The 24836-nt window shown below is 40.5% G+C and overlaps 1 protein-coding gene across 2 annotated transcripts in view; it reads left to right on the top strand.

Annotated features, from left to right (window-relative positions):
• LOC113406243 (ribosomal protein S6 kinase alpha-3) overlaps positions 1–24836 on the top strand; it is a 125222-nt gene that overhangs the window by 75903 nt on the left and 24483 nt on the right. Inside the window, exons 8-15 of one of the 2 annotated variants that reach the window (XM_026649848.1) lie at positions 1639–1676; positions 1995–2137; positions 7604–7674; positions 18873–18961; positions 19055–19119; positions 19210–19312; positions 19688–19812; positions 23040–23162. In XM_026649848.1, coding sequence (XP_026505633.1) covers positions 1639–1676; positions 1995–2137; positions 7604–7674; positions 18873–18961; positions 19055–19119; positions 19210–19312; positions 19688–19812; positions 23040–23162 — 757 coding nt within the window. Of the gene's footprint in view, positions 1–1638; positions 1677–1994; positions 2138–7603; positions 7675–18872; positions 18962–19054; positions 19120–19209; positions 19313–19687; positions 19813–23036; positions 23163–24836 lie in introns of both variants that reach the window. The other variant, XM_026649847.1, reaches the window with a different exon arrangement.

Here is a 24836-nt window from a genome sequence, read left to right as displayed (position 1 = left end):
TTATGCTTTCACCAAGGCACACATCTTCTGTCTTATTTGTAACTACTCTAATTAGTGCTATGGCAATGGCTAGTAGTGTGCTCAGGAGGAACTTGGGGACACATACATTATGTTCTAAATTCCTGCACTTTCCATTGGTTGCTTATGTCTATACAACCGTGATGTGAGTGAAAACTCGTTAAATTGTAAACTGAGCTGGTTTCATCAAACAAATACCATTTACTGGTAAGAACAATTTTCTAAGCTGGTGAGGAATGTCTTCCAGATACTTAAAAAATACCATACCCAGTCTGAGAAATAAATCACTTTTCAAAACCACCTTTTCTATGGGATCCATGATGGTTCCTACATAGTTGGAGCATGTGCAAACAGGAAAGTGAATGAATTTTAAATGTTGTTAGTTTATGATCCTTTTAAAACACAGAAGTGGGGAAAACTTGTTTGTCAAAAGTAAAAGGATAAAAATATCAAGGAAGGGGAACTTTAGAGCTTTTAGGATAATAAAACTGTTTTTAAAAATTACTCCGTTCAATCTTGTTACCGTTTCCTTTTTAATAAATGTTTTAATAATTATAGCTAAAATAGAAAAAATGAAATCAAACACACTATACTTTCTAGAAATTGTTCATTGAATAAATGATATATCCTTCATAGATTTCCTGTTCTTGGGCTTAAGCCTTGGGCGTGTCTGTCTCAGAGTTAACTAGCAAAGGTCAAAATTATTTAGGAGTTTTGGCTGAGGTCCTCATTCCCACTATGAATTATTCTTTAAAATATATACGGTCTCTTAATTCTCAGAGAGAGCCTGATCCTATAGCATGCTGAGCACTCTAAACTCCTATTCTTTCAGTGGGAGTTGACGATGCTTAGCCTGAAGGGAGGCACTCAATGTTACAAGATCAAGTCCAAAGAAAGCATAAAAGTAAATGGCAACTCAGCACAGCTTTAAGTATAGGATTAAAAGGAACTTGACAGCATCTATTTAAAGTTGTTAGCACTTCCATTGAAACTCCAAAGATAGATAATACACATGAAAAGCACTATATAAGAGCTATTTGTTGTTACACCTCTACCTCGATATAATGTGACCCAATATAACACGAATTCGGATATAACGCGGTAAAGCAGTGCTCCGGGGGAGGTGTGTGGGGGGCGTGTGGCTGCGCACTCTGGTGGATCAAAGCAAGTTCAATATAATGCGGTTTCACCTATAACGCGGAAAGATTTTTTGGCTCCCGAAGACAGCGTTATATCGAGGTAGAGGTGTATATTAAAAATGCTTCAAAGAAACAGTGTTGGTCCTTAGAATATTCTGTGTTGTGTATAAGTTTCCCTGCTCAGTGAGTATTGTGGATAGAAAATTCAGGATTAAAGAGCTATTGCTGCCATGTGGACTACTAGCAAATACCTTTCAATTATGTGGAATTCTTAAGAGACAGATTATGTGTTCATTCACATTCTTTACTAAGAAAGAATCAGAGGAGAAAAAAGTTGTCCCCAGAAATCTTTAGCTTTTTTATTATTGTGACTTTGTCTTTACAGATTTTTTTTATGTTAAAGTTCTTTTGATTGTCAGTACACTTTCTAAAACAAGGTTAAAAGATACTTTAAACTGCCCCCTTTTTTTTTTTTTTTTAGTATACTTCTTGACGAAGAAGGACATATCAAATTGACAGGTAAGTAAAAATAAATTCCAGTTTATGAAAAGTTTTTAATTCATAAGTTGTCTGAATGTTTTTTAAAGGAATATAGTAAAATCTGAATTTTTTTCTTTTGCATTGCAAGTAATTTTGGTGAACAAATGGTGATATTTAACATGGACTAAATGAAGTGGTATTATTTAAATAAGAAATATGGTTTAAAAAATAAAAGTAATGATATGACCATTAATGTGACTATTTTCATAGTTTTATAGGTTTTGTGTTAGTTATATTTGTATGCTTAGAAATTCTTAGCCAGTAGGAACATTTCATTTCAGATCGTATTTTTTCCAGATTTTGGCTTAAGCAAAGAGTCCATTGATCACGAAAAGAAAGCATATTCCTTCTGTGGGACAGTAGAATATATGGCACCAGAGGTAGTTAATCGACGAGGCCACACACAGAGTGCAGACTGGTGGTCTTTTGGTGTTTTAATGGTAGGTTTCTGGTGAATGGAAATCATAGCAAAAGGTGGGTTATGACTGACTTAACCCAGTCACATGAAGTTATTAGTAATTAGCACTACTGTTCAGTTTGGATCAACGGCATGGACCAGATTTCATCACATCACAGATATCATTCCACCTTTTTTCTTTTGCTTGAATGGAATATTGTGTTCCTATGACTGTTCTTAATTGAGACTGATAGAAAAATTTAAGTGTTCAGAAAAGCTTGCTTTTCAAAAGTGAAAAATATTTTCCATATGGATTCAAATTTTGAAACTTTGAATTCAATCACAGAAAAAGTAGTTTTTAGAAGTAAAATTTTCTGATCACCTTTGACAACTCAGTTTCAAACTAACAGGGAATAATGAAAGCTGCTTTATTTGCACAGAGAGAGAATTTACAATTGCACTGAGTTGATTAGACTTTCAGCTGTAAAAAATAAGTTCCATTAAATTGACAAAATTTTACCAGACTGGGATTTTTTAAAATATTTATAACAAATGCAGGTATTTTTGAAAAGGAAAAAAGGATTATGTTTGAAAGTTTAGGAATACCAAATACAATTCTATACTTTAAAAATCATTGTATGATTTTTTTTAACGTTAAGATCAAATGATGATGTTTCTAAAAATGAAAGATGTTTTATCTTTTGATGCTTCTGCAATACCTGTATAATTATGACAGCACAGTCTCTCTGTGTGCCTTATGATCTGATAAGGAGATTCTTTATTATTAGATCTGAAAACACACCTATCACCTTTTGAATGTTTAAAATGCTGTTGTGGTATGGAAAATGACTATGTAAAAAAGGCACCTGATCACTAAAGAGATCTTACATTTGTGTTTTGTCAGAGTCATATCTGCAGACTTGACTAACAAGAATACATTTTCACTACTTCTTCTAGCACTGCACAGCGCATACTCAGTGAGGGTGATCTGTATTCTTTTCTGGCTTTGGCATCGTCAGAAAAATACTAAGATTCTGCAATCAGATTGTAATTTAGTATTGATGGAAATGAGCTAGAAAGAACATAACTTGAGTTTTAGATCCCAGATTGAGTTTGCAGAGCTGGTAACTAAAATAATAATAATAAAAAAAGTCTTTTATGTTTGAACTGAATATGTTAAAATTGGAAACCATGAAGAGTCAATAAACATGGCTGAATGTCATTTTTAGAGTCCAATTGTACTTTTCTTAAAAATACTTTGGCTGTTGATTTGCAGGAGGGTGAATTTAGAAGTTTAACACTTAAAAAATTGACAAACTTCCATAGTACTTGAAATAAAGTGTATCTTTCCATAAAATATTTGTTTTTGTAGCCTGTATCTCTGATGCCTTAGGTTAATTTAGCTCAGAACATGAGCTATCCAAATGGATGTTATTTTGCTTATTTTGAGGAACCCAGTGCAAGAAGTCTCCCTGGTTACTTCAGCCTCTGCCCAGTATAGCTAAAATCTGTTTGTTCAGTAGCTTCTTTTGGTAAAAGAACTGTTTTGGTAAAACAGTTCTTACTAACCAATTAATAAAACAAATTGCTCCTTAGTTCCTGCAGTCCCTTATGTAGATGGTAGGCCAGGCGTGCAGTACTTGGAATTCTATTTAAAACTGTAGAGGAGATGGATGATCTCACCAATAACTGTAATTTTTCACATCATGTCATTTCTTTCACCAGTGCATGTTTATTTTCACTTTGCATCAGTTACAAGAAGCAGTCACATGGAGGAAAAGTGTGTGTGTGCATGCACTTGCGTGTACACACCTACCAAAGATAGTGTGTAAGTGTGCTAGACACGGTAATTATCAAAATTTAACATTTTTAGGGTCGGATTTTCAAAAGTGTTCAGCATTGGCTGAAGTCTGCTCCCATTGAAGTCAAGGTATTTGGGATTGACTTCAGTAATAGCTGAATAAGGCCAATCCTGAACATTTTTGAAAATCCTATTCGTAAAGTATTCTGGGTCCCATGTAGTCTTTGGGGGAGGAGGACTGAGAGATCTTAGATGAAGATCTATGGAAATGACATATATGAACTCCAATTACAAGAGGATAACTCTTAGTTTTGTGTAGTTTTTTGTTGATGGGAACTTATACATTTTATGAAATATCTCATAAATAGAATCTCACTAATTCATATAAAGTCAGACTTCTGTATTTGCAAACTGTGCAGATTAAAAGTAAGTAAATAAACCTCAGAAAATAATTATACTGTGCAATACAATTTACTTTGTTCTTTTAGTTTCATAAGTGTAGGTAGTTGAATTTTAATTATTATGTATTTCATAGTACACAATTGAATGTACAGAGTAATTTTTAAAAAATAGGTCTAATCTTATCAAGACTTTTTCTCCAGCACACCTTGCCAAGAAGTGTGGTAAGATTATCAGATTTGTAGTTCAGCAAAGTGAGAAGTGAAATTATACTATATTAGCATTATATTAAATAGAAAAAAACGGTTAGTTGAACAATTTGTTTCTAAAGTCAGGAAATGCAAAATTCCAGGCTCCAACTGCTATGTTAAGTTGGCAGCATCTCATATCTCTGTATGTTTTATGAAATAATTTTTATAAAAAGCTAGCTACAGTAACTCCTCACTTAAAGTCATCCCGGTTAACATTGTTTTGTTATGTTGCTGATCAATTAGGGAACATGCTCCTTTAAAGTTGTATAATGCTCCCTTCTAATATCGTTTGGCAGCCGCCTGCTTTGTCCACTGCTTGCAGGAAGAACAGCCCGCTGGAGCTAGCTTGTGGGGGCTTTTAATCAGGATGGACTGACAGTCCCCCTATCAGCTCCCTGCTCCCCTAAGTTCCCTGTGCTGCAGCTGCCCAGCAGGCTATCAGTTGCTGGCATTGAGCTGTCCCTCCCCCACTGCCATGTGCTGCTCCTACCCTCTGCCTTGGAGCTGCTCCCAGAGACTCCTGCTTGCTGTACAAGGGGAGGGGGAAGTGGGGGGCTAATGTCAGGGTGTCCCCCTCCCCCTTGCTCCTGCACCCCGCTTACCCCATTTCCATAGAGCAGGGGATACACACCACAGGGTTCAGGATGGAGGGAGCTTCCAGGCAGCAGCTGGTCTCAGCAAGCTGATCTAATTAACAAGGCAGTGTACTTTAGACTGGGGTCAGCTACTTAAAGGGGAAATGTGCATCTCTCGCTCTCAGACACAAGGTGTGTGTGTCTGTCTACTGTGCTGTCTCCCCTCCCTCCATGCCTGCTGCCTTGTAGAATGAGGCTACATTAACAACCAGTTAGCCCTTGAGGGCTCAGCCAAATGCTAGTTCATCATTTAGCAGTAAGGCATTCCCTGCAAAATATCCCACCCTCTGACTCCACCACCTCAAACCAGCTTCACAATCATCATAGCTGTGTACCAGTATTAAATTTTGTTTAAAACTTCTACTGTGTGTGTGTGTGTGTGTGTGTGTGTGTGTGTGTGTGTGTGTGTATATATATATATACACGTTATATATATCTTTTGTCTGGTGAAAAAATTTCCCTGGAACCTAACCCCCTCATTTACATTAAACCTTCCGGGGAAATTGGATTCGCTTAGCATCGTTTCTCTTAAAGTCGCATTTTTCAGGAACATAACTACAACGTTAAGTGAGGAGTTACTGTATTTAGGCATGGGTTTTAAGAACTGCATGAGTGCTATTGTACTTGCATATTTTGTATCTGAGACTACTGCAATTGCATATGTAGTCGGGTTATTGTTCACTCAGAATTCCTGATTACAATTTCAAACTTTTGGGCCATAATGAAAAATCAGGAATAGAAGATACTGTGTGTGCAATTACATTAACATAGGTGTTCAAACCTGAACTTTATCATTTCATGACTTGGTGATTTTAAGTGACCAACCATAAAACATCATTAACATATTTTTAAATTAAATTCTCTAGGTTTTATGAAGCAAAAAAACCTTGAAGGCATAAGCACTTAAACTGTCTTACAGTTACGTAAGCACCTACATCACCTCACAACATCTGAAAGATTTAACCTTTTAAACTACCTTGAATATATAGGATGACTTAAACTGCCATATAGTAGAATAAGTGCTAAAACTGATAATTACATAATTTGACAAGTGTGCATTTACGAAAGTACTTAAGCTACTTCAACTGCTTAAAATGTAGTTTTACTCTGAAAGGTGACAGTAAAAATGGCATTATGTGATACCATATTGTGTTGCAGGTCATATTTGTTCAGATTACAAATAAAAAGATATTTTTCTAGCTGTTAAAAAGAATATAGCTTGTGATGTTATCTCATGAATCATCCAAAGTAAAAAAATGTCTGCCCTCAGTTATACCATGCAACTTTATTGCGTCCAATGAGGCTGCACAGGAGATGAAATTGGCCTGGCAATTGGAGATTAATAAACAATTATTTAAACAATTTATGAACCTGAATAGCAGTACACAGTTAGCTCTACAGTGCTTGCAAGAGTAAAAGGTAGTTAACTTTTTTTTTCAAAGCAGGTATGAACCTGAATACAGAGAGACCAGGTTTGTAGACTAAGAATGTGCCTCATTTATACAGACAAGGTGGGTGAGGCATTTTCTGTTATTGGACCAACTTCTGATGGTGAAAGAGACAAGCTCCACAGAGCTCTTCCTATCTTGTCTCTCTAATATCCTGGGACCAACCAAACCTCTTTTATACAGTCACTTTCAGAATAGAACAGTATTTTAAAAGTGGCGGTTGCCCATTAAAAGGCATTGTAAAATATGTATGCATGTACAATGCAGGTCTTCTAAGTGCAAGTCCTCAGACATTCCCCCATACATATGCAATAACCACTTTTTAATTGTGAATAACTTCATTATCCAACTACTTTTTTAGTAAAGACTATTTACATTGTTTCACCATTATTTAGACATCTGGCAATATTTTTTACCTGGGAAAACTGTATTTTTTGTCCCCTTGAAAAACTCAGATAACTAAAAAAAACAACGAGGCGTCCTTATGGCTCCTTAGAGACTAACAAATTTATTTGGGCATAAGCTTTCGTGGGCAAGCTTATACCCAAATACATTTGTTAGTCTCTAAGGTGCCACAAGGACTCCTCGTTGTTTTTGCTGATCTAGACTAACACAGCTACCACTCTGAAACCTGTCAGATAACTAAAGTTATTTTGTTCAAGCTCCCAAAGAAAGTTGTATTTAGGGAAAAAACAAGCATAGAGAATTACAGCTGATGAAAAGGTGATTTTTTTTCAGAAAGTTAGAAGTGTGTGAACACAGAGTAATGATGGAAAATGTTTTGCAACCTTAAGTTCAGTAAGTACTTCCAGATGTTTGCAAAAATTAAAACTTGTAGCACAAGCAGTTGCTTTGCAAAGTCTTAATTGTTGATATGCATGACTTTTAAAAGATTATTCTGTTAAGTAGTTTTATCAAAAATTAGGTTTTGTCCAAGTCTTTTAATGTAATTGATGCAAATTTTACTCTGTACAGTTTGAAATGCTCACGGGTACTCTACCTTTCCAAGGGAAAGACAGAAAAGAAACCATGACTATGATTCTCAAGTGAGTACACTCTTACTTATATGTCTTCTACAGGGATGCCCTCTGGGCTGCAAATCTAATTTCTTCTCCTCCCTCATTTTCCAAGGTATTGGTAAATCCTCACTCCCTATTCCTATTCCACTTTATAAATTCCCTTTTCCACCCACCTAATTTGCCTTTTCCTCCAATCCTTTCCCTTACCAGTTGCAAAGAATTTCATATCATCCTTTTAATCTAATATTTCCCTAATTTATAACAATATCTTCTCAAGCCCCATCTTCTCCCCAATTTTGTGCCCATGATATTTCATTATCCTCTTCTGCCTTCCTCTTTATTGCACCCTACACATTTCTGACATAACTCCATCTTTTAAGAAAACAGTCTCCCTCATCTTTTCCTGTTTGTTCCCTTCTCCTCCCCCTGCACTTTACACTACCTCCATTGGCAACAATGCTCTCCCCTGGTACCTTCCCCCAGCTTTCCAAAATCTGCATCCACCTTTGACCCTCATGAACTTGCGCTATCTCTAACCTTTTGAGTCATCTTGCTGCCAGTATCCTTGATTGTTTTCAGTATGGGCTTTGGGTTCGCTTTAGCTATAGCATGGAAATTGCTTTCCATCATGTAGTTAATGATCTTATTTCTGCTAACAAAGACTTGCTGTCTCTCCTTGTTCTCCTTGATCTCAGTACAATCTTTGATATTGTGGAGCTCTTCCTCTTCCAGACTTCGTCTTTACTTGTGAAGGAATCTCTGGTTTCTTCATATCAGGGTTGCATTCCTACCTATCAAGCTACTATTTCTGTTTCTCTTTAACTGTTCCGTGCTAAGACCCTTTCGCTGGGGAGTCTCACAAGGCTCAGCTCTCGATCCCTCACTCTGTTTTCCCCCTTTTGCCATTTTATCTCTAACCTCAGTCTTAGCTACCACTTATATCGGGGTCAGCAACCTTCCGCATGCAGCCCATCAGGTTAATCCGCTGACCCGTGCTGCTTCCTGCAGCTCCCATTGCCGGGAACGGTGAACCGCGGCCACTGGGAGCTGCGGGAGGCCGTGCCTGCGGGCGGTCAATGTAAATAAAATGTCACGTGGCCCACCAGCGGATTACCCTGAAGGGCCACGTGCCGAAGGTTGCCGACCCCTGACATATATTGATTCCAAATTGTATCTTTAGACCACTTTACTGACTCTTCCCTGTCCATTGACAGCCTGTTTTGAAAAATTAAATTTATGGTTTCCTCTCAGATTCCTTCAACTAAATATCTTTCAGACAAAGAGGTGCATCAGTAAACATAATCCATCTCTTTTCTTTACCTGTCTGGGTCAGCTCTCCCATTTGCTTCTTTTCTACATGCCATCCTTGGCCTTGAAGTTTCCTTTTCCTTCTGCATCTTACATTTGTAAATCTATTTATCAATTCCAGTTTATGCCACATTGGCTGAAATCCCATTGCTGAAATCCTCATTCATGTCATCATCTTCTGTTAATCTTAATTACTGCTAAATTCTAATGCTCCAAACTCAAGCAGTGCTGCCCATCTCATGTTACTCGTGGGGGAATTCTGTGCCACTGTGCAATGCAGAATTTGCACAGAAATTAATGTTTTTTGTGCAGAATTTACTCCCCCTCCTGCCCCCACAGAAATGGGCTGCAGAGCTGCTGGATACCACTAGGGGGCACTGGACCCAGCGGAGCAGAGCCCAGCTTGCAAGTAGATGACGCTGCCGGGGGCGGGGAAGGGAGCTGGAGGCTACCGGGCAGCTGCAGTTCCCCGCACACCCTAAAGGAAGGAGGCGGTGTGCATGAAACTCCATATAAGCCCGGGACCCAACATCAGGCTGTTTCTCCCTCTGGATCCCTGGGCTCTGGCGGGGGAGGGAGTGTGAGTGTCTGGGCTGGGGAGGGGTACCGCAGCTGGGTTCTGGGAGGTAGGGGGTGCAGGTATCTGGCTGGGGGGCCTGTAGCTGGGCTCTGGTGGGGAGGAGGTGCGTGCAAGTCACCCTGCAGCTAGGCTCTGGGAGGAGGGGTGTGGATGTCTGGCCTGGCCCCCCTGCTGGGCTCTGGGGGGTGGGGAGAGAGAAACAGGAACTGAGTTGTCGTAGGGTTTTCCTTAACTCTACTCCTAGAGGAATTTTTTGTGTCTGTATTGTTACAGACATCAGGCTGGTCTACACTAACACTGTAGGTCGATCTAAGTCACATTAGTTGAGTTACGTAAGTTATGTAACTGAAGTTGACGTAACTTGGGTCGACTTATAGTGGTGTCTACACCATGCTATGTTGATAGGAGACACTCTCCCGTCGACATAGCTTCCGTCTCTTGGGGAGGTAGAGTGCAGACATCAATAGGAACACGCTCTCCCATCGACTTAGCGTGTCTTCGCCAGATCCACTTAATTGACACTGCTGCATCTATCGCAGTGGTGCCGACTTAGCTGGTAGTGTAGACTGGCCATATATAGTTGCTATTTATTTTGAAATAAATTGCCAAAATAATTGAAACTGGTGTGATTGTATAGTATTATTTTGACAAATAAAATATGCAGAATTTTGCAGAATTGTAAAATATTGTGCACAGAGTTTTTAATTTTTTAATGAGAATTCCCCCAGGAGTATCATGTGTACAAGAAGCACAAAACCATACATCATGGCCAGCCTGAGACCGTTGTTTCCCCCATAAATCTCAGGAGCCAATTCAAATTTCCCACCTCATTTTTTAAAACTGTGGCTTTGTTTCTGCCTATCTCTCAGACACCACATCTTTACATCCTTTACTCTGCTTATCCACATAGGACTTCTCTCTATCCTTCAGTGCAGTCTTTCTTCAGTTGGTGCAAGAGTCTTCTCTGTACTTTGCCATGTGAAACAGCCTCCCTATGTCTTTCTGACTAATTGACTCTCCAACTATTTTCATATCTCATCTGAGCACACATCTTTTCTCCCTTGCCTATACTGTTATTTTTTTCATCTTCTAGATTTTAATTTCAGCTTTGAAACTATATTGTTTAATTGGGACTATTGTACAAAAATGTGATATAAAATAAAGAAATGTAGTCTCCTCCCCAAATACTCTTAGAACCATTTACAATTTGTGGGAATGGTGTACTAAACACATGTTCCACTGTGCACTGTTTAAGGCACATTACTTCACTACTCCCTCCTCTTCCCCTTAAATTCACACACAATGCACTCTTCCTACAGCACACTTACATTTGCTTGGGTACTTTGCTTTTAAGACAGGACCAAGAAAGGGTTTTTTTGTTTTTGTTTAAAATTGAGACGTTTTGTCATTTGAAGGAATCATAGTTCGCAGTAATGAGATTAATTTTTTATGCAGTGCTTTTGCATAGGATTTGTCTCCACCCATTAGCAACAGGAGACAAGATTGCTGTCACTCATGCAGCGGTATAACCTAGAAACTCTCCATTGACAGTAGTCATTTTTGCTTTCTGCAGTGGCCAATTGAGGATTTACAGAAGGGTCCTCTGCCATAACAGAAAACAAGCAATGACAGTCCTAGTTGCTGCAATTTAAGGAAAGGGAGTTATGTCCTGCAACTACAGGGCCCTTAGTACAGTTGGATCCACTACTTCCTCTGGTAGATGCAAAAACTCTGGAGTTTCAACTGGATTCTCTCTCTTTATCCATTGAGCTACTTCTCCAGAAGGTCAGTGACGCCTCTGCTTTTAGGCATAGATTTGGTTCTCTCAAAGCAGTCAATCTCCCATCCTGACTTGCCATAGTTAGGGCTGGTCTACACTACAAAATTAGGTCGACTTAATTTAGGTCAACCTACAGCCTTCAATTGGCTATTGCTGTCCACACTACCCTCCTTCTGTCGGTGGTGTGCTTGCACTGACTGAAGGAGGGGCACTGACAGCCGCACAGGGTTCACAGCAGGAGCCCCACTCCCGCCCCAAGGTGACAGTTTGAGCTGTGAGCCTGGCATGGGCTCAAGAGCCTACCAGCAGTGAAATTGAAATTCTTGTCAATTTCACAGCTGCCTGCACCTCAAAGCAGCAGCCCAGGCTCACAACTGGAGCCCTGAAATTGACAAGAATATCAATTTCACTGCTGGTAGACTCTGTGCTGTAAAATTGAGCCCCATGCCAGGCTCATAACTTGGGCTGTCACCCCAGGGTAGGGGGTTGGGGCTCCAGCTGTGAGCCCAGCACCAGGATCAGTTTCACAGCAGGGAGTCTACCAGCAGTGAAATTGACATTTTTGTCAATTTCACATCTCCAGCTGCAAGCCCTGCTGCTGCTCTGAGCCAGAGACAGTTGTGAAATTGACAGGAATGACAACCAACAGCTGAAGTAAGTAATGCAGCGTCTATACAGTGTCTGTACAGACGCTGCATCGCCCTAACTACACCGACGTAAGTGCTATGCCTCTCGTGGAGATGGAGTCATGTTGTGTAGCAGGCCACTTACTTCTGTGGAAGCAGCATTCTAGTGTAGACACTGACATGATTATGTTGACGTAAGCTGCCTTACGTTGACCTAATTCTGTAGTGTAGACCAAGCCTCACGTTCTAGTCTTGGATGATTATCTATTTAAAAAGAAATTTTTAATCTTTCAATATAATCCCAACACATCCGGTCTCCTGGTCTGTGGCCTCCAAATAGCTCTCTTGTGCTACAGGGCCACATGGTTGTCCTTCAGCAGCCATCAGGCAGCAGCACCCTGCTCCTTACTGTCTATCGCTCAACTGATGTTCAGCCATGAATGGAAATGATATCTTGTAGAATGAGTGCAGTGAAAGGCACGGCATAGAAACTGCACATGTGAGAATGTAACTACTAGAGGTTCATGATCACCAGAGGAGTAGCTGATGATCAGGCGCCATCATCACCAGTCAACTGATCTTTTTCATAATGTGTACTACAATATTGAAGAGCCAATAGAGAAAGAAGAGATTTTTCTCCAACTTCTCCCGCGCAGGAGGAGATGGGAAATTTGGTAACTTACTAAGGACCTGATTAACGGTGTGTGATGAGGTAGTGGGGAGGTGGCACTCTCCTGCAAGTAGCTTGGCTGATGGCACCTCTTGCTCAGAATAGAGGGAAGTTGGATACCCTCTTGTAGTCTGTGTTGTGGATCCTTGTGGAAGTGTAGAGAAATGGAAGAAACTTTGGGATGTGATGGGGAGACAGGTTAAGGGAGGGGGGGAAAGGAAATTGTATCTTTCTTCTTCGAATAGATGTAGACGTGTATTTCAAGTAGGTGTTTGTGCACCCTGCTTGCCAGAGCCTTTTACCTAGCAGTATCCGTAGAGGGGCGGTTCTCGTTCCTTTAGCCCCTCCGTTGGCTATATGAGACAGCACTGCCTCAAACCCCCATTTCCCTCCCACCCCCCAGTTCCTTCTCACTGCCCGTCACCTGGAGTCAGAGCTCTGTGTGGCTATCATTTCATAACTTTGCACTTTGTCCTCTTAGCCTAGTTTTGTTGTATATAGTCAAGTTAGTTAGTGTTAGAGTAAAAGTTTTAGACTATAGTATAGTGGTAGTGCTCCCTGGTGATGCCCTCACCAGCATTCAAGCATTGCCCTTCATGTGGAGTGGCAATTCCTAACAGTGACCCCACAGGAGGTGCTTGCTCTGCCTTGGCAAAGTCCACCTGTGCTGTTCAATCTGTAGATCATTTAAAAAGATGACTCAGATGGTATGAGACCTTCCCCTCAAGCAGCACCTGCTTGAACAGGCCCTGAAGCCTGACTCAGTACCGAGGCTTTTCTCAGGCCACAGATCGCCTTCCAGTTTGGAAAGTGCTACTGCCTCCCATTGCAGGTCAGGGGCCTTCAAAGAGGTGCAGGAGTAGTTTTCTGTCATTGGTGCTAAAGAAGAGGTTTCAAAGACCAATTGTGAGCACTCCAAGTCCCGGGGTGACTCTTCTGCCTGCCCTAGGAAGAGTGCAGACCGGCAAGGGGTTGGCTCTGGTGTGTGGAATGGCACAGGTTCCTCTGACCCCCTCCCCCCCCCCTTGGTACAGGGTAGAGAGGGCAGACATCTCCTACCATCGACTCCAGTTCCAGCCTCCAGGTGTCTATTGAGTCCAGTACTGGCAGGAATAATATCCTGTGATGTCAGCAGACCTACTCTACCTTTCAGTCCTGTCTTTGCTGCTGTTCTAAGATTTTGCAAGGCTGGTGCCCACGGTGGACCCTCCCCACCCCAGTTGGAGCATGCCATTGAACTCTCATGCCCTTCGTCACTGCACCAGGAAGCCCCCCTCCTGGGGGTTGGTATGAACACTGTACTGGAACCAGTACAAGGTTTTTCAGTACAGGGTTCTTCCTCCACACCAACGCAATTGACGCTGCAGATGGTTCTGTCAAGGTTGTTGCTGTCCCCTAGGATCAAGGTGCTCTGGTACGAGTGTTTGCACCAGGGCCGACCTTGCCTGCAGCACTGATGTTTCAGCACTGATGGTGCTGACTACATTGGGAGAGCCAATTCTTTGTGTCACAGATGAGTTGGATAGCTTGTTGGCTACCTCCCTCAGAATCGGGGTCCTCTTGCTCTGCTTTGCCGGAGGAAGTCCAAAGGCCATCAGTAGACTAGTACGGCTACCGGGTTGGCATGTGCCCTGTGGCGGGGTTGGAGGCTCCGGGCCTGGCACCTACTGGCCACCAATGCCTTACCCATCCCAGTGGCCCCCTTGGGCTTAGTGGGAAGCTCCTTGCTCTCGGAGGTCTTGCTCATTGTCCAAGTCAAAAGTGAGATCGCCTGCTCATGCTGCATTGGTGGCTGCAGGTCAGGTGCCCACAGTTGCCTACGGCTTCCTGTGATGAATTTCAGGCATGTTGTTGTTCATCCTTCCTCTTCATTCTCCCATTCCTTTGGAAACAGGCTGGCCTGCTTTTACAATGGGTCTCAATTACTTCCGACAGTTGGGTCCTAGACACTGTCAGATTGGGCTATGCCATCCAGTTTCTCTCCATGCCCCCCTCCCCCGTCCTTCCCCATACCTTTTCAGGGTCTCGTTTCACAAGACACTGCTCTTTGCTCGCTGCTAGAGTTCGGAGCGGTGGAGGAAATTCCATGAGAACACCTGGGTCACAGGTTCTCCTCTCAGTATTTCCTGGTACCGAAATAAAAGGGTGGAATGAGGCCCATCCTCGACCTCTGATGACTCAACAAATTCATGAAATACATAAGGTTCCGCATGGTCATTCCTTTCAGTTATCCTCCCTGCTTTGTCTCAGAATGACTGATTAGCTGCTCTGGACATTCAAGATGCTTACTTCCATGTGGCCATTCTACTGAGCCACAGGAAGTTTCTTTGCTTCACGGTAGGGGACTGCCACTTTCAGAACAATATTCTACCATTTGGTGCCTCCTCTTCTCTGAGTCTTCACCAAATGCATGGCGGTGGTCATGGTGTACGTCAGGAGGATGGGAATCTATATCTTCCCCTATCTCGACAACCGGTTGCTGAAGAGCAGCTCCAGAGAGGAGGTTCTCACCCACATCAATACTACACTATGTTTACTCAACCGTTTGTGACTCATTCTAAACACCGTGAAGTCGACCTTGGCTCCCATTCAGCAAATAGAATTAATTGGGGCCCTATTAGATTCAATGAAGTGAATGGTGCTCTGGCTGACTGACCACTTCCAGGCCATTTGACAGCTGCGCCTCTGTTTGCAATCACAACCATCCACAACGGTTGCATTTGGGCCACGTGTTCCCTTGCACCTAGGTGGTACAACTCTCCAGGTTGCATCTTCGCTGTCTTCAGATGTGACTCAGGATGGCTTACCTCCCCTGCCCTGCATTCTTTGGACAGGTTGTTTCTCCTTCCTCCATCAGTCCTGGAGTCCTTGCACTGGTGGGAGTCCCTATGCAATGTGTGCCAAGGGGTCCCCTTCACTCGGCCTTCTTTAACCAAGTCAGTAGTTACCAACATGTCCCTTCTGGATTAGGGAGCGCATCTAAAGTCTTCAAGGGTGCAGGGCCTGTGGTTGGAACAGGAAACCTTGCTCCACATCAGCGTGCTGGAGCTTAGGGTCATCCACAATGGACATAACATGCCTTCCGGGACCGCAGCAAGCATTCAGTCATTCACATACTCACCAACAATACTGCCATGGTGTACTATGTGAATAAACAAGGGAGAGCCCACTCCAGATCATTCTGCCTATAGGCAATCAACCTGTGCAATTCTGCATCAAAGAGGACATCACCCTGATAGCTGTCCACTTACCAGGAGTCCAGAATCGCCTCACAGATCATGTCAGGTTTTTCTCCCCGAGCCATAAATGGTCCCTGAAGTTAGAGACCCCACATTGTGAAAACCATCCAAAGGACAGCTCCACAATCACCTCTTTGTGATGAGGGAAAATAGGAAGTGTCATCTATTCTGCTCTCGGAAGGAGCTCAGCTCAGGCTCCCTCTCTGACGCTTTCCTTTGCAACTGGCAGTTCATGGTGCTGTACGCATTCCCTCCTATCCTGATCATTCTCCAGGTCATCACCAAGCCCAAGGCAGATCGAACCAGGCTTATCCTGATTGCCCTGACATGGCCAAAGCAGTGCTGGTTCTCACCCTGTCAGTTCAGCCTCCCATGCTGCTGCTACTTCTCCTTCCTGACCTCACACATGACTGCGGCTGCACTCTGCATCCAGCGATCAGCTCCCTGCACCTTACGGAGTGGCTGCTGCATAACTGAACAAGGAGTAAGAGCACTGCTCGAGGCTGTCCAACAGGTCCTATTTAACAGTAAGAAGCCTTCCACTAGAACGGCCTACTTGGCAAAGTAGAAGAGGTTTTCTGTGTGGTCCTTGGTCTGTGGGACCCATCCAATGGAGAGTTCTATCCAGGACATCTTGGATTACCTGTTACACCTTCAGAAATTTGACTTAGCACTCAGTTCTCTCAGAGTATACTTGGCAGCAATATTGGCATTTCATCCACCTATCTAAGGGAAATCCACTTGCTCCAATGCAGTGGTGATGAGATTTCTGAAAGGAGTTCTCTCCCTGCATCCTCCAGTCCAAGAGCCAGTCCCCTTGTGGGACCTGAACATGGTCTTAGCAGCTCTAATGGAGACTCCATTCGAGCCCCTTGCTTCCTGACCACTGCCCCTCTTGTCTCATAAAACTGCATTCTTGATAGCCATTACCTGTGCCAGGAGGGGGTGTGAGTTACAAGCCTTGATGGCTGGGCCTCCTTACAGTTCTCCAAGGACAAGGTTACGCTCCGGCCACATCTGAAACTTGTATCCAAGATGGTCTCTGTTTCATTTGAACCAAGCTGTGTACTTGTCTGTATTTTTCCCTAAGCCGCATTCCTCCCTGGAGGAACAACGCTTCCATATGTTAGATGATAGACGCTGTCTAGCCCAGTGGTTCTCAACCTTTTTACCATTGTGGGACACATCCAATACTACCTGTATGGCCCTGAGAATGTCACATGGGCCGCAGCTCTGTTCTGATTGGGCCACAGGTTGAGAATCACTGGTCTAGCTTTTTTTGAACAGGACTGAACAGTTTCATGCTTCGTGTCGCCTGTTCCTATCATATGCGGACCCCGTGAAGGGTCAAGCAGTCTCTGTGCAGACCATCTCTAGATGGATAACATCTTGTATCAAGACTGCATATGAGATAGTGTCGACTACACCGCCACAGCAGATATGTGCACGTTCAATGAGAGCGCAGGCAATGGTGACATTCCTCAATGACATTTCCATATTGGACATTTGTAGGGTGGCCACATAGTCATCCGTACATACATTTATGGACCATTACGTGATCTCTGCTTCTTCCAGAGCAGACGCTAATGTCAGTAACCTCCAAAACCCGCCTACAGATGGAAGTACTGCTCGCTAGTCACCTACTTGGAATACACATCTGCATCTACTCAAAGAAAAGAAACAGTTACTTACTGTATCTATGGTTCTTTGAGATGTGATGCAGACATGTATTCCATGACCCACCCTCGATCCCCTCTGCATCAGTCTTCCCCTGGACATTTGGTACAAAGGAACTGAGGGGGGGGTCTTGCAGCACCGCCTCATATAGCCAGGGGAGGGGCTAAAGGCATGAGGTCCAAGCACCACCCCTCTACAGGTACTACTAGGCAAAAGTCTCCAATGAGCAGGGCGCATACTCACCTATTTGGAATACACATCTGCATCACATCTCGAAGAACCATAGGTACAGTAGGTAACTGATCCCAGTCTCTTTCACCATGCCCATCACCACAGTATCTGATGAAAAAGGAGGGTAGAGATTGAGATGTAATAGATGTGTGCGCACCATTAGATGGGAGAAGAAAGGTAGTGTGAGGAACTTGGGATAGTGTGAGAAAATAAAAATACAGGAAAGTGAAAACCAAAAACCCAGAAAGAGGACAAGAAGAGATGCAAGAAATAAGTTGACTTGAAATGGGGTAATAAATCCCCCCCCAAAATTCCCAGGTCTGTGTTGTGTCAGGAAAATTACCATAAGAGGTCATGGGGGCAGGAAGGATGACTCTAAAATAGAGGGCTAAATATTTGTCTTCACATCTTTCCCTTTACTGTCATGTATTCCAGTTTTTCATTTTGAAAATGAGGCAGGACTTGACAAACTAGTGAAATGAGGGGAAAAGAATTAGACACGTACATGACAAATGGTCTCTTTCCAAACTCTGATCATTGTGGGTATTAGACATCCACTATTATACCAGATACTGCTTTTTCTTACCACCTACTTGTCTGCCTCTTTGCCGTGAGGGGAGCATTCAGTGTTTTTCTAATGGTCTCAGGATATGTCCTACTTGTGTCTTCTAACTCAGCAGTTCCTGCCTGCAGTACTACATGGATATTGAAATTGCATCCCAAATTTTGGCCATTTTCTTAGATCAAACTTCCTCCCAAGACTGCTTTTCTCTTTGTCAAGGAGACTGGCTTACTTGCCATAGACTGGTAACAGTTGACTACAAAAAAACAACTAATTGTAAGCCTTTTCATCAACACCTACTTTCCTTCCTACTACCTCGGCCTCTTATGTTCCTGGTCCAGTACTTGAAATATTACACTCCTGGAATAGGGACGTTTGAGATTATATGTCTACATGATTGACAGCACTTTATTTTGTTTCTGATGTCTGAAGCCAAATTATCAATGGTGTTAACTTGCCTGATGTGGTTAGAGTGAAGGACTAGAAAAAAAGTAAATAGTTGATTCTTGCCTAAAAGCATGTGTATGCTATTAATGTGTTTTTGTTGTATAGAGCCAAACTTGGAATGCCCCAATTTTTAAGTCCTGAAGCACAGAGTCTTCTCCGAATGCTCTTCAAACGAAACCCTGCAAACAGATTAGGTAAAATACTCATACAAAAATAATTATTTCAGCTATTAGTTCTTCACAGTAAATAAACTATTATTCACAGCCTTTTTTCTTTTTTTATAATAGGGGCAGGTCCAGATGGAGTTGAAGAAATTAAGAGGCATTTCTTTTTCTCCACAATAGACTGGAATGTGAGTAGTTTAGTAAATGAGCTTCTTTATAAGGAAATTATAATTGTTATAATTATTTTTAATTCACTTTCACTGCTGCCTTCTCTTTAGAAATTATACAGAAGAGAAATTCATCCACCTTTTAAACCTGCAACTGGCAGGCCGGAGGATACATTTTATTTTGATCCTGAATTTACAGCAAAAACACCGAAAGGTGAGAGAATAATTAACTGTAATTTAAGTATTCAAAAGTAGAAGAAACTTTCAGTCATTTTAATTTTCATAAATTGTCTTCTATCTGGTTAGATTTGACTGACTACATTATATGAAAGATTTTATATAAGCCTGTAGGTGATATGAACGGCAGTTCATTACTTGTGCATTTGTATATTGAGGATGCAAAAATACTTTATGTAATTAACAATCTCCAAACTGGTTTATAGTGTAAAATTCTTTTCCAGTGTTAAAACTATGATTTTATGCTCATTTTTATTCAGTGCATATTAGGAATTCTGATTACTTACTGCTTTGGGATTTTTTGAATAAATTGGCAAGAAGTCTTCTTGAAGACATTTGTTCTGTTTTTCAGATTCACCTGGTATTCCACCTAGTGCTAATGCACATCAGCTTTTTCGGGGATTCAGTTTCGTTGCTATTGCATCAGATGATGAAAGCCAGGCAATGCAGACAGTTGGGGTTCATTCAATTGTTCAGGTGAGTGCAATTACTTAAGAATAAACATAATGAATGAAAACAAATTATTTAAAAATGAGTTGTCCTTTGTATAAAATAAGATGTAGCTTTGTCATGCCTTTCGTAAACAAGATACCTGAAAACACTTTAATAATAATTAGACTGATATTAATAGTACTGTAAGACTGGGGTTTATCCTCTGTTGTTCTTCGTGAAGTGTCATGAAAACTTCATCAACTAAAGACAAGAAAAATACACCTCAAATTATTTTATCCAAAGAACAGCACCTTGACAGTGCAGAACCTACTGCTTCTATACGTTGGGTGTGATCAGGCATGGGTTTTGATCCCTAAAAAGCAAGCATTTTAGTATCAAAGCCATAATGACTGCTCAAATATCTGAATAATCCAGGTTTAACATTTTGAAAACGTTTTACATTTTCTTTATTAAGTCAATCTTTATTAAAAAAAAAAAAAAAATTGCATGTAGATCATTTTCCTCTGTGTTATAGGATAAACATTGGGTTCATACTATGCAGGAAACCCCCTCTGAAATATGACTTGAAACTGGAATGTAGAGATGGTTTGGATTGCCATTTATTTTAAATCCTGTAAATTATGAGTATAGAGATGATCCCTGCCCTTCCTCCCTCTGCACACACGCACGCGCGCACACACGCAGTTAAAAAAATATATAAATAAATAAATATATATATATATATATATATATATAAGAATTATGCCAGTCTAAAATACTTCTTGAACACTTTACATGTTGTCTGACAACTAACCCAGTGTGTCAGTGTGCACAGGAACTTTTGGTTTCCTAGTAGAATTGGGAGAACTGATTAAACACAGACTCTCTCACATTAATGATTGTGACGTTATTACTTCTGAAAGTAGTTCACTTGGCCTTTTAGCTGAAAAATGCTTGCTGTTTCTATATGCTCTGTTGTTGCTACGGCATATTTTTGAACAATGAAACTCTGGTTAGAGACATCATTCCATGATCTGGGGAAGGACGATATGAAGCTGGAGTTAGGGGAGAAGTATGCATCATGCTTCTTTTTTTTTTAAATTTAGATTTTATACGGTTAGCATGGGACTGTATTTCATTGTTGGAGAGTGTGTGGAAAAAGGAGGGATATGAAGCAGTATGAGGTCCTGTGGCCAATAGCTATGGGGCCAACAGCATGGGAGAAATAGCAGATGTGTTTGTAGGAAAAGAAGACTAAGTGGGTATAAAGGAAAGTGACAGGCCCAAGTAGAATTTTTAAGTAAAAATTTTATTTCTGCCACCTGCTTCCCTTAATTTTTTCTTCACATACGTTCGGAAAATGTATTTAATTGCTGCAAACTTTTCACTTGTTTGTATAGAAAGTTAACATACTTCTGATACAAAATGATATCCTGTATGCTGGTGCATAGACAATTTGCAACCATCTGAGAGTTCTTTAAAGTGATTGATCAAAATGTGAACACTTCTTGTGTTCTCTAACTACATCCTTTTTACAACATCTAGAATGCTCATAATAAGTTTATTTGCACACACTATATACTTCTCGTGTTTAGTGGAGAGGATTTGTGGATATTCATGTACCCATCGAATCATATTCATAGATTGCGGGGCCAGATCATCTAGTCTTACCTGCAAGGTTATAGAATTTCCCCAAATAATTCCTAGTGCATACCTTTTTGAAAAACATCCAATCTTGGTTTAAAAGTTGTCAGTGATGGAGAATCCACCATGACTGTTGGTAAATTGTTCCAATTTAGACAATGGTTTGTTTATAACATGAATTTTAAACTGACCATGTCCCTTTAATTTCTGTCACAAGTGATTTGGATACAAGTATGAAAATCACCACATAAACTATAGCTACATTTGGTATTTGTGGTTGGCTCATACGTGGACAATGACTTGATTTTCATAAACCATCATTTCCTTCAGAAAAAACTTGTGAAATTTGCCCACATAAAGGGTGTACAGTGTCAAGAAACTTAAACTGAAGAGAGTGGAATATGGATTGGAAGAGATTTTCTTCAAAGGGAAACTAAAGAGGGTTGAGGGGAGGAAAGAGAAGAAAACACTGATTATTTTCAGTAGCTGCAAATGTAATTTGTAAAGTTTAAAATCACTTTTAATTGGGATAAATTCAGAGGGGGCTGAGCAAATAGGAGCAGGCACTACACAAATTGGCATTGGCTAGCTCCTGTGTATCCTCAACTGCTATTGACTTTAGATGTGTTGTAACCACTTGCCAAATCCATTTGAGTCTCTTGGCTTTCTGAAAGTTCTGCCCGGCTATGTTTTCTGGCAAAGCCAACTTCACAGAAAACTTTATTTTTAAAGTCAATCTTAAAACCAGTTTGCTATTTTGATGGAGTGGGGAGTATAATAGAGTTGGGGCCATGTAGTCTCTCGGAGTTTATGCTGCTTATTGCCCTTCAGTCCTGAATCTCCGCCAACAGTTTTTCTGCAACTTCTGCTGTGCTCTCTTTTCTTTGCACAAACTTGCAGGTGGAGTTCTCTGTACTGCTTCCTCATCTTGTAAACATTTCTCAAAACTTCTCTGCTCCCTTTCCTCTGTACCCCTTCAACCACTTCCTCATTCTTATTTCCCCTTTGCATGTCTGCAGGATACCCAGATGGCTTCCTGCTAAAGTTAGGCATCCTTTGCACAAACTCCCCTACTGCTTCCCTGTATCAAAATGCCATTTCCTTACCATGCAAAACAGGCTGACAGTCACTCATTCTGCCTTTTATCCCCAGACTCAGATGACACTTCTACTTCCATTGCTACTGATGCCTACAATTCCCAGTGAATTTGATTGTATTCGCTGTCTAAATTTCTCATACTGAGCACTGCACTTGCAAAAAAAAAAGTTACCTTATTTTACCATTCATTTTTTGGCAGATGAGACCAGAAAAAATGGTATTTATTAAGATTAATAGGAAGACTTCTGATCTGTTTTCTGTTTCATATTATTTGTTTAAATTAATAGAGCAGGAATCCCAAATGTAGACTTGTCATAGAATGATATGCTATAAATGGATGGGGTTTATATGATTTATAATATATCTTATTCAAACAGATGGTTATGGGATTTCGAAAAGATTTTGACCTAACAAGATTATCAATTTAAAAAACTATAGGGAACAAATGTTTCTAGTTCCAATTGATTTGTAATGTAGATGATGAATATTTTTAAAGTAATCATCAATTAATAATATTATTTTGGTAGCAGTTGCACAGGAACAGCATTCAGTTTACTGATGGATATGAAGTAAAAGAAGACATTGGGGTTGGTTCTTATTCTATCTGCAAGAGATGTATACATAAAGCTACGAATATGGAATATGCAGTTAAGGTAACCACTGTTAAAAAACTCTTAATTGCTAACAAAATCATATTTTCAGAATTTATACTCTCATAGGTTAATGTTCGCTTAAATTTATCTACCATAAACAAAATAGCAAATTGTTTTGTTCTTAAATTAATAGAAAAAATTGTGACTGCAAATGTCACATAGTCATTAAATTTCATGTTTTGTTGCTATTTTATTTTTTTAAAATGTTCCCCATGAAATACCTATCTAACTTTATTACATACATGCTTCTGGGAGAGAATATACACCAAGGAGACTGCGTTACTAAGCATTATTACGAAGTATATTATTACTAAGCATTATATACAAAAATTACAATGATTAGATTAACTTAAATGTAATTGTTTCTTTTAGTTCCAAAGTAGATATATAGATGATTACATAAATCCCTGTTCCTAGCTGTGCTGGTTGTGTAGGTTAGTACCACTGGCCTTTTTTTTTTTTTTTTTTTCCAAGAGGGAACCTCAACTCTGCATTTCCTTGGTTTAAATCATTAATATTTTAACAAGGTTTTTAATGTATGTTTAAAAGCACTAAGGGAAGCTAAGTGAATCAGATCTAAATTTCAAAAATGTTACTATAATGAATAAAGGGCAATAACATTTGTCTTATCAATGGGGAAATCTGTGTAAATGGCAAAGCAGGAACAGAGTTTGGCAAACTTTTTTAAAATCTTTGTTGTATTTTGAAGCAATTTACCTTTTAGAATTATAGAACCATTCAGACGTATGGACAGAATTGTTCAGTTTTGGTTTCACACTCATATAGTCTGGTATATAGGCTACTCACAAGGAACCCTTGAATTCCAACAGAGGTATTTGTTTACTTGCCAGCAGTCTGGTTTTAGTCATAAACTGGATACATTTTCTGTAAAATAAGATGTAAGATGCATTTGGGGGGAAAAGTAGGTAAACAAATTATTTTTCATAATTTGAATGCACTGAACCTGAAATAAATGATTACCAAGCTGAATTTTGAATATTTCACTTTCTAAATTAAGTTCAAAATTTAAGTAAAATTTGGGGGAAAATGTATTTTTTCTGTGGTTTTTATTCCAGTAAAAACAGCTACTATATTTCCTGCATATTGTTTAAAAATCATAATTTAACAGTTCCTATGTGTGCCGACAGACTCCTTGCATTTAAAGGCCCCAGTGCAGCATTTCTGCTGCAACAACATTGTGATATGCACCCTTTGACACATCCACTGGTAGCAATTTCTGCACAGCTGTCATGGATTTGCTCCAGTGACGTTAGCTTGGGTACCAGTTCTCCATTGTGTTTGGTCCAACCCATATTCTCTGGTGAGAGTAGTGTGGCATTGTTGCAGTTTGCCTGACTCCACTTGAAAGTGAGCTCTTTGGATGTTGCAGCGCAATGTATCGCTTGTTAGGGTCCATGCCTCTAGTGATTGACACTTGGAGAACAATATCACTGTGCCTTGTTGCAGCTCTCCTCATCAGGTAAATTGTACATGTTGCAGATCAATTTTTCTGCTGATTGATCATCCTTCTCTCAGTTTCTTTGAAGTCCATGTTTCTCCATGGATACTGTCCAAGCAGTTTTCTTGCTGTGGCCAGCAATATGGGAAAGAGTATCACAGCCTGTCAGAACATGGAAGGAGAATATTGTTTCTATATCTGCTTGAGGAAACACA

This window comes from Terrapene carolina, unplaced genomic scaffold (genome assembly GCF_002925995.2).
Source record: "Terrapene carolina triunguis isolate 2854851 unplaced genomic scaffold, T_m_triunguis-2.0 Scaffold23, whole genome shotgun sequence".
NCBI lineage: Eukaryota > Metazoa > Chordata > Testudines > Emydidae > Terrapene > Terrapene triunguis.
Note: the sequence above shows the minus strand (reverse complement) of the source record. Positions and strands in the feature narration are given on the sequence as shown.